Source organism: Artemia franciscana, chromosome 13, assembly GCF_032884065.1.
Source record: "Artemia franciscana chromosome 13, ASM3288406v1, whole genome shotgun sequence".
NCBI classification, from domain to species: domain Eukaryota; kingdom Metazoa; phylum Arthropoda; class Branchiopoda; order Anostraca; family Artemiidae; genus Artemia; species Artemia franciscana.
In genome coordinates, this window is record NC_088875.1 from 7,400,591 (window position 1) to 7,417,424 (window position 16,834).

The window sequence follows — 16,834 nt, forward strand, 5'->3', positions numbered from 1 at the left end:
TATAGACAAAGTATTGTCTATTTCATTGCCTGATAAGCCACAAAGGCACCTTTTTGAATTCCATTTGAAACTACAATGTTGCGCCCTTCAATTCTAAGAACTATGATATTAGGGTCACAACCAACATTTTCATTCCATCTTTAAACCACCAATTTTGTAACCCTAAACAGATCAATTTATCCCATGTCATCTAGTAATACAGAAAAATTCGTAGGCCGATTATAGAGCTACCCAAAAAGTGAATAGATATTCATACCCAGCTGGTGCACCCGCTGATCTCTGGATGACCAGGGTAGTAACTCTAAACCAACCCATGACAATGACTTTGGAGGTAATAAAAAGCAAAGTCAATGGATTGTAGCTCGGAGTGGTTCAAAGAAATCGCTGGGATGACAGAATTGACACAGAGAAGCATTAAATCTCAAGTACTTTTCAGTTTCTGAGAAGCCGAAAACATAATTTTGCCATATCTTTTCACTGAGCAAACCTTGTCAATATTACGTTTAAGAATATATTTTTTTACACTGAAAACATTAAATAATAACCAATAGGCTTTCAAAATAATCAAGGACCTGTATGAAGGTGTCTGTGTGTCGGGGGGGGGGGGTATTTTTTCTGTGATGTCTTGTATTTTGCTTATAATTAACGAATTTATTACCATTCTTCCAAACCCCATCGCCATCCCCTGAAGAAATTGCTGCGTGCGATTACGACGATGGCGATTCCCTCCTCACCGTTTTCGGTATTTTATATTTAGCATGATTAAGGGCATCAGTAGTGGCAATCAGAGCATGCTTTGTTCTTGTATTTGCATATAGTGTAATACATTTGCTGGTAACAGGGGCACGATTTCATAATTACCTCAAGGGCAGAAGGCTGACGCACATGCTAGGAACTAGTCACTCTAATTTTTAAAACGTGTCTGTTTAATGGTGTTCCACAGCTTCTTAGCCATATAGAAAGATATTTGGCAGGGACATTCCCTGAGAAACCATTCTATACCGCCTCTCTCCAATTCCCTGAGGTTTTACTATTTTCCTCGTAATTTGTTTAAAACGCCCTATTTTGCTGTTTCAAATCCCTTGTGCTTCCCTAAATTAATTTCTAAACAATTAATCTAATTAATTGATTAATCATTGAATCATTAACAAATGATAAATTAACTAATTAATCTAATCTTCCTAAATTAATTTCTGTATACATGCCTGGACCATACACTCTTTAAATCCTGTCTTCTCAATGACGTCAAGTGACACACATTTAGAGGGAGGGCAAAATGAGTTTTTCAAAATCTAGGGGGGCTAGTTTGTCGTTTTTTCAATTTCCTTGAAATAAAAATACCTAAAAACAAATTTTAGAATATAAATAACAAAAAAGGCCTTTTTGAATGAAAATATCCCCCTCCAAAGCTACTTTTCTAAATCTCAGGGGAAAATGGATCAAAGCTCGTCTGCATTTCCCCCCATATTCAGGAATGTCGTTTTTGGGGGGAGTGGCAAGGAGGGGCAGTTGCCCCAAATAATATGGATAAAAATTATTATATATCCCATGCCCCTTTATCCGGATATGGACCCCTTTTGTCCCACAGTAAAAATGCTGGAGATTCACCCCTGCGCATATTTATATAAAGAGGGGGAGCTAGGGAATTTTTTCTTACACAAATAACAAATACTAGATATATGTTAGGCAAAAAATACATAATAATGATAAAATGCTCCCAATATTTGGAACAAAACGCTATTTTTATGACAGTTTTTACAACCCTTGTGTCCTTTCCCACGAAAACTTTTCATAGTCCTGATTTCTTCAAAAACTGTCTGTGGGTGCCTATGGGCCAACGATTTCCAATATATGGAGAACCAGGATTGTTTTAAAATAAATTACAATACTTAAAACTGATTCTTAAAGCATTAATTAATATTGTCGTCAGCTGAAAAAAAATTAAATTTATTTATATGCAATACAATTTATAAAATTCTTTCTTTTTAAAATTCAGAAGTCACAGAACAAATTAGCGAAACGGTAGTTAAGCTGGGGCACCTTTTTACTCTCCCCAGAAAAAAATCCCTTTTTAGTTGTGTAACCCCTAATTTAGAATATATCCTTGATTGAACTCCTCCTCCCTGGTTTTTAATGAAAGCTTAAGTGTGCCTAAAAGTCCCTATAGTATATATTTTTTGGAAAATAGCAGCCTTGGCTTACTCAACCCCCTGCTCTTCACACTAGAGCTTGACTTTTATTACCATTTCTTTTAGACCATTTCTGAAAACTCAAGGGCAGTTAAATTGGATTCAATAGTAACCAAAACTCTAAAAAAAGAAATTTCGATACCAATTGATACATGGAAAGAATAGAAATTTTACGCTAATTTTAAATATGCAAGTTTTCATCAATATTATCCTACCCATCAAAAGTTACAAGCATGAAAAAATTTGGTTTATTTTCGAAAAAAGGCGGGAACAGCCCTAAAAGTTATAAATTTTTAATGAAAATCACACCACCAGATTCAGCGTATTCGAGAACCCTGTTGTAGAAGTTTCAAGCTTCCATCAGCAAAAATGTGGAATTTTGTATTTTTTTGCAAGAAGAAAGATCACAGATACGTGATTATTTTATTTTTTGTATGTTTTCCCCAGGGCTAATCGTATCAACCCAGAGGTCCTAGACTTTCGTAAGAGGGCTCATTCGAACGGAAATTAAAAGTTCTAGTGCCCTTTTTAAGTGATCAAAAAATTGGTCACTTCCACGCTCATTTTTCCCCAAAGTGACCGGATAAAAATTTGGAGATAGCCATTTTGTTCAGCATAGTCGAAATGTCTACTAACTATGTCTTTGAGGATGAATTGATCCCCGTTTCCGAGGAAAGGGCCGCAAGCTAAGTACACAAACGTTTTCAGGGGGATTATTTTCTAGTGGAGAATCTGGGGGATTTGGTTACGTTGGAGAATCTTTCCATGGAGGAATTTTTCGTGGGGGAAGATTTTCCATTGCTGGATTTCCCAGCATAGTTTTATGAATATCAGAAATTAAATTAAAAAAACAAGTTGTTTCAACTGAAAGTAACGAGTAACATTAAAACTTAGAACGAACAAAAATTATTATGTATATAAGGGGGTTCGTTCCCTCGTCAATACCTCGCTCTTTACGCTAAAGTATTGTTTAGTAATTTCAAAAGAGCTAATTATTTTAATTAAATAGCCTTTGTGATTCAGGGGTCTTTCTTGAAGAATTGGAAAAGAATTGAATTTTAGCGTAAAGAGCGAGACATTGACGAGGGGGCGAACCCCTTAATATTGTTTATATGAGGAAGTTCACCCCCTCATCATCACCACGCTCTTTGCACTATAGTTCGAATTTTGCTAAATAATGACCGATATAAGCAATAATTTATTTTTGTCATTTTCTGGCCAATCTTAGCATTTAATTTTATCTTAAGCAGCTTTATAACTACGACTTTTATGTGATAATAAACTAAAGATAATGTATGCCTTCGGCTTGTGGTTTTTATTAAATAAAAAAAAAGTTTTTTTCCAACTGAAAATAAGGAATGACAATGAAACTTATAACGAACATAAATTATTACGTATGTCTTTTAAAGATCTTTTCTTTCATTCATTTCAGTCATTTGAGAATTGCTCAACTAGTGACTTTCATTTTCATAAAAAGAATTTCGACCTCTTTGGCCGTTCTGTTACTATACCTTACAAAATTAGTTCCGCATATCGCTGATTAAAGTTACGTGGGAGAATCTTTCCATAGCGAAATTTTTCGTGGGGGAAGGGAATTTTCCATGGACAGGGAGCTGGATTTCCCAACATTATTTAAAAACATCAGCAATTAAATAAAAAGAAAAGTTATTTTTCAACTGAAAGTAAGAAGCAACACTAAAACTTAAAACGAACAAAAATATTGCGTATATGTGGGGATTTGCCTCTCCTCAATAGCTCGCTCTTGCGCTGAAGTTTCTGTTTTAACTATTAAAAGAGGTTATTATTCTAATTAAACAGCATTTGTGATTCAGGAGTCATTCCTAAACAACTGGGGAAAAAAAAAAATCAAGCTTAGGTAATTAAAAGATTATTATTAGCTAAAAAAGTAAAATTAATATGCCAATTTCGTTTTAATAATTCATAATCGGTGAGCCAAATTCAAAACCTGCATTAATTCAAAAACGTTCAGAAATAAATAAGAAAAACTTTATTTTAACTGAAAGTAAGGAGCAACGTTAAAACTCAAAGCGAATAGAAATTATTCCGAATATAAAAGGGCTGCCTCCTCCTCAACGCTCCGCTCTTTACGCTAAAGTTAAAGTTTTTTATCGTTTTAAAAAGTAGAGTTCTCATTAAGAGTCAAACTTTAGTTTCAATGTCGCTCCCTACTTTCACTTAAAAAAGCTTGTTTTTTATTTAATAAGTTTCTGAAACGACAGCCTTGGCTTATACTACCCTGCGGAAAAACTAAAATTCTACGTGAAGCTGATACCCTGAGGAATTTTAACTGATTTGCCCTACTCAGAAAAAATTTTGATTTGGGCGTATTTTAACCAGTCACCACATCTCATTCATCTTCAAATTCTTTCAAGTTCAAGTAAGGTTTTCCCTCTGCCCGACTAAAAATGGATTCAGGATTAGCCTAAAGATGAAAAATAGCAGGGGGTTGAAAGAAGGGTTGGCGACCTAGGATATACTTTGGTGTGTGGATGGGTTTAGTGTCTGTAAATAGCATCAAAATTGATTCTCGGATGGACACAAAGAAAGATTTTAATTCGCTCGAGGGAAAAGGCACACATTCTGATTGGAAGGATAAAGCATTGAAGGTTTTCATGGAATTGAAAACAAATTAATGCGCTTCCTATCAATCAACAGCAGACAAGTTTTGTCATAATTGGGTGACAAGAATAATTGCTAGTTCAACAAACTTAAAGAGAATTCATAAGATAAAATCTAGAAAATATATCCTCATTGCAGCATTCCTAAGCAGTAGTTGCCTTTTCTCTGCCTTTAGTTCTGAAAATGCAATTCCTGTTATTTGAGCAGAATTTTGAGCCATATTAATGGGTTTTTTTTTTCAAAATTTAGGAAATGTATTTGCATATCTTTAAAACCTTATAAAATGGATTTGAGCAAAGTTATGAAGCTGAAAACAATTTTGTTGTGCTTCAATTAAGCAGAAAATCTATTTTGCAAGGTTTCATTTTTATAACACACATATTTTTAAAGGTCATCAAAGGTCAGGGCCCTCTACAGGGAGAAGGAGTGGAGGTAGTTGCTTCAAAATACCTTCCCGGGACATACTTTAGTCTGTAGAGTCATCCCTGAAAGTTTTATTCTCCTAACCTAAACCCTTTCTGAGATAGCAAGAAGTCAATTAACTAGAATTTTACCATTTATAATATGTAGGATGTTTCTATTAATCACATTTTCATGTTTCCTTCCAATGTTATCCTTTTTTTAAAATAATTTCAGCAAAACAAGAACTACAGCACCACAAGCACTTTACTCTCTAGCTATATTTTCTCTAGCATTAGTTTCTAGTTTCTCTTGAATTCGACTTCTAGTTTCTAGTTTTAATTATAGTTTCTCTTGAATTTTTCTAGCACTATTCCGTTTTCTTTTGAACTGGTTTCTCTTGAATTCTAGTTCTAGTTTTAATCCTAGTTTATCTATTCTTTTTCTAGCACCACTCTATTTTCTCTATCACTAGCTTCAAGTTTCTCTTGAATTCGAGTTCTTGTTTCTAGTTCTAATTCTAGTTTCTCTAGAATCTCTCTATCTATACTCCATTTTCTCTAGCACTAGTTTCTCTTGAATTCTAGTTCTAAATCTTATTTCCTAGAATTTAGTTTATGCCTTAATTTGAAATCTCATGTCCAAACTTAATTTTGATTACGAAACTAAATGTTGGATTATGTTGAAAGAGCCTGGTTTGTTGTTTATCTGTTTTCTTCACCTTCTTTTCTTTTTTTAAATCTGCTATTGCAATAGATTTAAAGAAATTGGGTAGCATCTTGTGCTTCACGCTAGCAAAATCGTCAGTTTTTTCCACAAATGCAGCGGTTCTAAATAGGAAAAGACTAATTGTGAATAAGGAAACTAAATTGTTTCCCTTGTAATTGGATTCTTTTATAACAAATCAAACAGGGATTAAAACGACTGTTAGTAGAAATTGTTCTGACAAGACGAATGAAATGAGGATAGAGACTAATTCCTCCCACTCAAAATCAGTTTTTGGTATTAATTTGTTCGAAAACTGAAAAACTAATGCTATTTTAGCAAAAAGGGGAAAAAGGAGTCATGGACAGAACAATGAAAATGTTTATAATTCAGTCACTCTTGATAAGCTATAGAAAATGGAAAAAGCAAAGGAAGAGCATGTCAAGGCCCTTTCGTAAGGCTTCTTCGCCAAATAAAACTTTTTATTGCTGTAGCTTGATCCAAAAATTGTGAATATTCCTCTTAAGAAGTTTATGGACATTACACCCCCTCGGTGCAAACGTTTTTTCCATAGCCCTTCAGTCAGGAAGTGCAATGGGGAGGGGGACAGGAATCCTGTGAATTTGCACATCTTTCCTGTGTACCTTTCCCGGAATTCTCCAGATACCCATTTAGAGCTGAGTCGACTCACGCTAACCTTACTGAGCCACACCACTGACCCCGTTCCAAACCAAATAGCCAGCGTCACCAGAACTCAAGCCTCTTGCCTCGCGGATATAGGATTTCCAGTCTATCGTGCCACCCACTCGGCTAGGACAGCCGCAGTAGGCCTCGTATAAATAACGAGAACTATTTTGAATTGATTTCAATGATATATCCAAAATAACCATACAAAAACAAACATATATCAATAATTTTGCATTAGATTTTCTACAATTTGTCTAAGATGTAATCTCAAAAAATTAACAAGAAATTAGGTGCATTCGCGCGCCATATTCAAACCGTTGAAAATCAGTTATTTAACAACATTAAATTGCGTTAAAGAGACATGAGAGTAATTGAAAATAAATACAAGTAATAAATGACCTAAAACTGATCATCATAAATAAAAGATCAATCAAACGGTTGAGTAACTTAAGATTGAAAATGTTACGTTACTTACATGGTCCAAAAAGTTAAATGCATTTAAGAAGCTTCTGATTTTCCAGTACAGAATTCCATTTGTGATTTCTCATGCAAAAATCGTCCGGCGAAAAAACCCCGTTTTGATTATAAATTTAATATTCTTAAAACTAATTTTTCTGTGTTCGAGGTGCATTGTTTTTTTTTTTTTTTTACATAGGTCTTCTTCTGCAAAAGTTTTATTTTTGCACGAATCGAATTATTTAAGTCTGCGATAACTTTAGATACTAAATTTATTCAGCCATCATTTTGCTGATTTACGTGTCATTGAACTTATTTTACCACATCACCACTAAGCATGTGCAGGGGCTTCGCAGTCCAGCCCCGAAAAAAAAAGGTATTTTGCAGATTCTTTTTAGTTCACCTATAATATACAACTCGCTATAATGTTTTGAGGAACGATTATTCGAACTTATGTTATTTCTTTCTTTTCTTTCATGCCTTTTATTTTTGCTTTATTAACAAACGTAAGGGACCCCACCCCCCAGAAATGTCTCTCCTTGAAAACAGTTTCCATGTGTATTCCTAGCATTGGTCACATCTTGGGCAAAATCAACCTGCCTCCCCCTCTAAAACAACCTATAAAAACTTATTTAAATTAATAAATTGTTAACGTAATTTTTTAATTTAAAATCTTGCAAAGCTTAAAAAGCTTGTCTTTTTTTCAGTTTCATCGATGAAAATATGAGAAAGGTATTAAAGGAAATATCACCACAAAAACGGTGTTCATTCAAATCTGAGAAGGGGAGGCAAACATAAATAGAGGGCGCGCCCCCCTTCCGAATTGACCCCACCTTTGGTTCTTAATGCATTATTTACTTGAAAAAAATTCATGATTTTAAAAGAAGGGCAAATTTTTCGTTTAAATTAATATGCGAATAAAGTGAGAATACCACTCGATGCCTTATTCTATGTTCCATACAAATATAATAATCGCTTCATCGCAAATTCAAATTTAAGTAGTTTTTGAGCTCTAGAAAATGACCAAAATATTTCCGATTTTGAGTATGAAAAAGGCTTAAAATATTGATTTCAAACTTACTGTTTCATTATAAATCCGTTTTTTTTTTAATGTAATATAATCCACAAGCACTGATTTTCCACGATTAAATTGGATAAATAAATTTTGCAGTTTTATGCCCCTTTCTTCTTCCTTAGCCCCGGACGTTCAATTAAAGTATGCGTTTTCGACAAAATAATATACTACGTTTTCTCAGCGCCAAATTTTTTTCAACATTACGATAGTTAACGCAGAAGAACATGAAAAACGTTGAATGTTTTTCATGAAAACAGAAAAGCCTTAAAAAACCTGCGAGTCTTTTAAATGTTGGGCGAAGCGTCCATCTGTGGTCCCGCAGCAAGTACAAGAAAGTAAGTAAATGGTTGTGTTAAGCCTCGAAGATGTAACTTACTTCTTTTTAGTTAACAGCTAACCAGTAAAAAAAAGCCACAATTTTCAAAGCAACCCCCCCCCCTGGATACGGCCTTGGCTGGAGGACATAGTGAGAGAAGGTAATATCCGATAACAGGGCGGGAGGAACTAACTCCACCAGTTGGGCAGCTTTCATAGGCATTACGCTTTTCATGTTTTCAGGTTTTTCTGCGTTTATTATCGTAACATTGAACAAATTTTGGCGATGAGAAAATGTAGTATATTATTTTGTCGAAAACTCATACTTTAATTGAATATTCGGCGTCAAGGAAGAAGAAGACGACATAAAATTTCAAAATTTATTTATCAAATTTAATCGTACAAAATCGGTGCTTGTGGATTATGAAATATGAAAAAAATGGATTTATAATGAAACAATAAGTTTGAAATCGATATTTTAAGCCTTTCTTATACCGAAAACTAGAAATATTTTGGTCATTTCCAAAGCTCAAAAACTGCTTAAATTTGAATTTGCGATAAAGCAATTATTATATTCGTATAGAACATAAAAAAGGCATCGAGTGGTATGTTCACTTTGTTCGTATGTCAATAATATGAACAATTTGTCCTTCTTTTAAAATCATAAATTCTTTTTTTTTCAAATGAACAATGTATTAAGAACCAATGATGGTCGTATAAAGCATGAAACAAAGCATCGGAGAGTATGACCACTTTATTTGTATGTCAATAATATAAACAACGAAAAATTTACCAAAGGAAGTACTCATTCTCAGAAAATAGAGAAAAGGAGGCTAAACTCGCACTTTTTTTCTGCTGCAGTCTTCACACCTTTATGCTTTTGTTTATAAATGAAACTTGAACGGCATCTTAGCGAGGGGTGGCTGACTTTTAGAAAAGAAAATACTATGTGACACGAACCAAACTCGTGAAAGTATTCCAAACGTGGCAGAGTTTTACCTAGCATTGGAGGGACTATGAAACGCGTGGAGAACTGCGCGACGCTCGGCATTACCTTACGGCACACATGACACTCCGAGATGTACACCAGATGCTATAAATATGTGACCCCTTGCTTCTTAATCAAAGGGCAATTGAGAACAAGAAGCACGCTTAGGTATAAAATACATATGCCATAAATGACGTTTAAGGAGTCAAATTCATGGAAGATCATGTTCATCGTACACAAGTTAAAGGTGAAACTTGATACAAAATCATAAATAAGAAGTGTCGTATTCAACTATGATGCTTTTACTTGTTTTTATTCAATAATGTTTAATGTCAAAAATACTACTTTGTCTTCAAACTTAAAGCCGAATCAAGGCTGCAGTTTGGGATGATTTTGTGCTTAACCCCCCCCCCCCAAATCTTCCAGTTGAAGAATAGCAATAAGTTTTTTCTTAGTACCAAGAGCCACCCAAACCCCAGAACTAAACTTTGTGGAATATCTTCCGTCAATTAGCCATTATTCTCTCAATGAAAACAAATAAGAAAAATAATTTTATTTTATTAAAATAGCCCAACTGTAAAGTAACCAAAAACTTGGAGGCATGTGATACCTATGTCTCCATTGCCAGGGGCACAAAGTCAACATATTCCCCGTAAAATCAAGATCTGTAATTCCAGCTTAGAGTTGCAAGGTCATATAGAAAATTATGACAATGTGTTTAATTCAAGAATAAATAAAAAAAAGGGGAAATGTCGCATTTTGCAGAAATCATCAATCGATACACTAGAACCAACAGTCGCAGACTTTGCGTCGAAATCAAGCTTGTCTGTTTTAAGACATGTGTTCTGTAAGACGGTAACATTACTCATGGTATATTACTAAATATACCATGAGATCCTTGTAACACAAAAAAACAAAAAGGTTGTGCTACCCCTCCCATTACCAAAAAGGGCATGGTAATAGTAAGCCACTGAAGATATCAACAAGTTAATTAAGTAGAAAAAGCCATAGAAAGGATCATTTGTCTACGTCCCTACCTTTAACAATTTCGAAAGCATCTCATAATATCTTACCGAAAGACAATATGTGTTCTTTGGGTGTGGTCCCAGTGAATCCACCTCATCCTCTTTCATTTTCAGAGAGTTTAATCAATACTATAGCATTACTATGGCCTCAGTGGGAGTTAGTCTCCGTTGCTGTATAAAATGAATTATATCTGATCGGGGATGCCCTTCTCATATTATAGCAGAGTTGGAAATAAAAAGAGAAAGTCAGAAGGGGCACTATAAATGATTAACTGTTAGGATTAATATAGTAGCAAGAACAGTGAAAATGCAATTTGACAGTTTGTATTGGTGAAATGGAAAGTTACACTCCCATATACATCTCAAAAACAAATAGTAAAAATCAATTTTTAAAGAAAAATACCTCCACATAAAGCTACGCAGTTTTTGGCAGTAGCGGGCACCAAATTAAAAAAAGAAAAAAACGAAGGAAAAAATCAGCAAAAATTAGCTAAGAACGGACGACATCTAACAGCTCAAGAAGTTATAAACTTTCCTTCGAAGGAAAAATTAGCTGTCTTTCGGAATGAACTTATTTTTAATATTTCAATTTTTACGGGCGATAAGTGTTGTCAAATTTAACTCATTAGTTTCATCAAGTTCTTTTCATTGTCCAACGTGCCAACATTGACGGAACTTTGGTATTGCCCTAAAAACTGTAAAATGTTGGAACAACTAGCAGAATTTTTTTTTCAAAATACTGGTTTTCAGGCATTAATATATCTAAGGTGGCTCCACGGGAAAATTTTTTAGTAATTTTCGTAATTAGTAATTCAATATTTGAAGGTTCCGAAAAGTGTTCCTTCAATATCGGTATTTATACAAAAACGACAGAAGTTTTTGAGGTCAAATATTAAGTACCTTGTATGAGAGATTAAATAAACTGATTTAACTAAATTAAATTTGATTAGCCGAATATAAATAAAGTGCAGGGGCGTCGTTTGGGGAGGGGGGCAAGGGACGTAACTGCCCCCCAATAATGTGGAGAGCAATTATTATACATCCCATGCCCCTTTACTATTCGGATATGGACCTCTCTTCCCCCCAACCTAAAAATTCTGGAGATTCTCCCCTGAGAGGGTGGGTATTAGTCTGAAACTTACAAAGTACACTTAAACTTCTAACTCGTTTGACAAGTGGACGGAGCATAGACCCGGCGGAAGCTCATTGGTAACTAAGTAAGACTCTGGGTATTTAAACTGTCTAAGCATAAAGATCTAAAGCAACCCCATTATAATACAAACAACTGTTTTAGTATATATATATATATATATATATATATATATATATATATATATATATATATATATATATATATATATATATATATATATATATATATATATGTATATATATATATATATATATATATATATATATATATATATATATATATATATATATATATATATATATATATATATATATACATATATATATATATATATATATATATATATATATATATATATATATATATATATATATATATATATATATATATTTATATATATATATATATGTATATATATATATATATATATATATATATATATATATATATATATATATATATATATATGTATATATATATATATATATATATATATATATATATATATATATATATATATACTATGAGTGAAGATAATGAAAAATTAAGAAAGATGGTAGAGGTCTTTAAAACAAAGCAATTAATTTAGTTTCGAGATGCTTTGGAGACAAAAAATGGTTTTGGGGGTTCACGCCGCTCATCAGACACGATCGATTTCATGAAATATTTACCTTTAAATTATATCATGGCTATTAAAAACATTTTTCTATAACCAGTATTTAACTTTGTTATTTTAAGCCAGAATGGAGATCATTATTCATAAAGCACATACGTTGAAACCCAAAAAATTTGAATATTATTTCCACAAAATGATTAATACATTAAAAAGCAGATGTCTTTTCTAGTTTTATCTTGTATTTGTTTTGTGGATTGGGTGAAATTTAGCGTCTGAGTAGCTTATGGGTATCAGCAGTCTCCTGCATTACCATCCTAGATCAAACAAGTGTACCATAAGGGACAATATTTTCTTAAATTAAATTTTCTTTCATTTACAGCGTTTTTGTTCAATAAAGTCAAATTCAATTTAAAATCATTTTTACCTGAAATTTATCATTTGAATTAGACACTTTCTTCCTAAATAGTCGTAAAGTTAACTGCTAATAAATAACAGGGACGTCACTGGGGATTTTCCCGCTAAATATTTTTGCCCCCCCTCAAATTTTAAAGATACATTTTTTTTTGTATTTTCACTCTGCAATACTTTTTTTTGTAGTTTCATTAAAAGAAAAGGAAGACTCGTTGAATAAGGACTCTGGGTCACCTTTAATTTCTAAATAAATGTTTCACAATATCGTCTAATTTTTATAGTTTCTCTACTTTAGTGTACTATTCCCGTACTTTTTCAATTGAAATAGATTCCTGAGAATCGGTCTGCTTTGAGGAAACTTTTTAGCACGTTTCCTTCGAAAAACTTCGTTCTTCAAGTTTCTGAGCTTTGTCGGCTTCAGGGACACCAAAAACTGCAACATAACAAGTTTTTCGGACTATAGGAAAAAAAATTGAAAAAAGACATAAACCTACATATATTTTTATTCCTGAATTCGCGACCCCAGACACTTTTAGGTATCTGATATATTGATAGTAATTTACATCGCTATAAATTTCAGAATTTATGAACAATCGAATTTACAAAAACAAATAAAAATATAAACTACTATTACCCAGGAGCTGTGGTTCAATGAGGATTCCATTTTTAGAAGGGTTCAAATCAATGAAGGTTGGGGGCAAATTTGAAAAAAATTAACTATACAAAAGATATCGCAATTTATATTAAATATCTTGACGACGTTGATATCAAGCTGGAGGGGAATGATTCCCTGACGACTACTTCTAACTGAAAACTTGGACTGCTTGCGACTTTGGTTGGAAAAGATGTTGCAATACAGAAAACGTAATTTTCAAAGAAGGGGAAGAGGGCAGGGGCTATCGCTCCATAAAATATATGACTTAGATCCAAGTAGAAGGTTTTCAAGCCACGGATTCATGGGTGAATACAGGATTTTTATAAGGGGAGGGAGGGATTATTTTTGGGAGGGATTTAAAAATAAACTTTTAAAACGCATAACAAATTTAAAGGTATTTTTGTTACATTTTTATGAGTCGAATAAAAATTTTGTAGGTGAAGTGGCTTTAAACAGGTAACTACCACCCTTCATACGACCAAAAACATTTTTGAAATCTTAGAGGACAAGCCCCCCCTACTATTGGCACCATCGAAATTAAGTCTTGGAAAAGAGCTTTTTGAACAAGAAATAAAGTGGCTTCAAAGTTATACAGTAAATTTGTATCCCAATCCCACGTTTGTAAAATACTGGTGGTCCACAGGCCTAGCTAATAATAACTAGGGCAATATACTTCAGTTCAATAATAAATGTTCAAGAGACCCATTGACTAAGTAGGCTAGGTGAGACTATTTAGAAAAAATTTCTAGAGCGTCCTGACATTTGATGACCTTGCAAAATAGATCTTCTGCTTAAATGAAGAACAGCAAAATTGTTTTCAGCATCACAACTTCGCCCAATCCCAACTAAAGCCAGGAAAAACGAAACTGATAACTGAAAATTAAGGTAAAATGATGTTTTGCCAAATTTCAATATGTATTAAAAAAAAGTTCAGGACGTGGCAATAGACCCTTAAGGTCTGAACCGGCGATGCTGATCTCCGTCTCAAGGCCCTTCAGCCAGGAAGTGCAATGGGAGGATGAGGGCGAGTCTTCCTGTAATGTCAATAGGTATAGACCCGTCACGTAGGCAAATTTCAGAACCCTGTAGAGGGAGCAGGAGTGGAGGTAGGTACTTCAAAATACCTTCTCGGGACATACTTTAGCATGTAGATCCATGCCTGAAAGTTTCATTTTCCTAACCTTACCCCTTTCCAAGATAGCCAAATGTAGAATTTAACCCTAAGTGAGACTTACGTTCAGCATTTAGGCTAAACATCCATTAAAAATCAGACAACACTATTTTAATCAATTACGGTTTTCCCCGTAATTCAGTAAAGATAGATTTGCAGAGATTTAACAACTAGAACTGGTAGCCTACATAGATGAAATTAGCTCTATGACTATATAGCTTGGTTCTACTGCCCTAGCAATGATGCATGGACGGATAATAGATAGACATATCTATTAACAAATGAACTAACCTCCTTTTTATACAATCCTAATAAGGGGGGGGGGGAATTAATGCCAGGTTTGCTTCTCACTCAATTGGACTATCTGTCTTGGCCTTTTCTACAATTAGCCATGACTTGATGCCCACAACTACTCCATTTTAATTCAATAAAATTATTTGATCAAAATGATTTAATTCAAATCATTTTGATTTAAGGCCCCTTAAATCACTTTACCAAAAATCATACCTTTTTATGATTCTCCATTGTTTTATCTGAGTAATCAGTGACAGCTTTTCATCTTAATCCGGAAAGAAACTGAGGAAAAAAGTGACATTGTTACCTTAAACGCGGATGCACTTTGCGCATCTTCCAATCTCTGCTGTGATTGGTTAATCTCTCCCAGTGTTTGTCTTGAGTGGGATGCTCAGTTGCAGTCTCCGTGAAGAGGTGCTCGCGTTTCTGTAGCTAATTACTCACGAAGCCTCAACAGTTTGTCCATGAAGTATCTATTAGGGGTATCTATATTGTTATAGAAAGTGGGGTAGTTGAATAACATTTAAGAAATAAATGATGTTGAGCTAGAGAAGTTACAAGATGCGCATAATCGATTCGTGTGTATTATTCATAATACACATTTTAATGAAATATTTTATGTATATAGAGGTGGTTAGGTTAGGTCAAGTTAGGTATTTGATATAATGCACCCCACCCCCTTAATGTGAAAATATATAGCCCAAACTTCTGATAAAGCTAATGAACGCAAATTGACTTTTTTCAAACATGGCTCATGTTTTGTCCCTTGACGTACTGTTTTCTTGTGGGCAACAACCCCTTATCCTGGGACGATATAATTGCCTCTTTTTCAGTCTTTGGCAAATCCCAAATCTCCATTTCAAAATCCATGTTCAGACACTATCTTCTATCACTATGTGTAGCAAACTAAATTGATTTTTGTCTTTGTGGCTATGAAACCAGATTTTCCCAGCGAAATTCTTGAGTGTGTTCTGAATTGAATTGAATCAATTGAATAATTAACAAGTACCAAATATTTAATTAAAATGTACCTGCATCGTAGTTTGTTTCACGAAAGAACCTAACTTCACTTATTGAGTGTGTTCTAAATAATACACAAGTAGCGCATCAAACAGTTCGTGGTAACGAACTGTAGTAAGGAGTGACCCGGCTCAATAGTAACCAAAACGCTAAAAAGCAGAGTTTTGATACCAATAGTTAAATCAAAAGAATCGTATTTTAATGCTGATTTTAAATATATAAGTTTCATCAAGTTTAGTCTTACTCCTCATAAGTTGTCTTATTTTAGAAAATAGGGGAAAACACCCCAAAAAAGTCATAGAATATTAAAAAAAAATCACATAATCAGATTCAGCGTATCGAAGAACCCGACCGTAGAAATTTCAAGCTTCTATCAACAAAAATGTGGAATTTGTATTTTTTGTCACGATGTGTCACGTTTTTTTGTCACGATGCGTGTTTATTTGTTTTTTTCCCAGGGGTGATTGTATTGACCCAGTTGTCTTAGAATGTCGCGAGAAGGCTCATTTTGACGGAAATTGTAAGTTCCAGTGTCCTTTTTAAGTGACCAAAAGAATTGAAGGGCACCTAGACCACCTCCCACGCACATTTTCCCCCAAAGTCACCGGATCAAAATTTTGAGATAGCCATTCTGTTCAGCTTAGTCGAAAACCTAATTACCGTGTCTTTGGGATGACTTAATCCCCCCAGTCCCCTGGGGAAGGGCTGCAAGTTATAAACTTTGACCATTGTTTGCATATAGTAATTGTTAATTATGAAGTGTACAGACGTTTTCAGGGGGACTTTTTCACGTTGGGGTGGAGTTGGGTCACGGGAAGGAGCTTACGGAGGAGGATCTTTCCGTGGAGGAGCTTTCCATGAGGGAAGCAGGATTTTCTAGCATTATTAAAAAAAAACAATGAGAAAATGAGAAAAAAAATCTTTTTTCAACTAGAAATAATGAGCAGCATCAAAACTTAAAACTAACCTAAAATATTACGCGTATAAGGGGGTTCGTCTCCTCCACGATACCTTGCTTTTTACGCTAAAGTATTT

At 34.0% G+C, this 16,834-nt stretch overlaps 1 protein-coding gene across 1 annotated transcript in view; it reads right to left on the reverse strand.

Moving 5' to 3' along the window:
• Positions 1-15,124, reverse strand: part of LOC136034468 (zinc finger protein 423-like) — a 52,797-nt gene extending 37,673 nt beyond the window's left edge. The window contains exon 1 of the mRNA XM_065715661.1: positions 14,993-15,124. Coding sequence (XP_065571733.1) covers positions 14,993-15,010 — 18 coding nt within the window. The 5' untranslated portion in view covers positions 15,011-15,124. The remainder of the gene's footprint in view (positions 1-14,992) is intronic.
• Between the last annotated feature and the right edge of the window lie 1,710 nt (positions 15,125-16,834).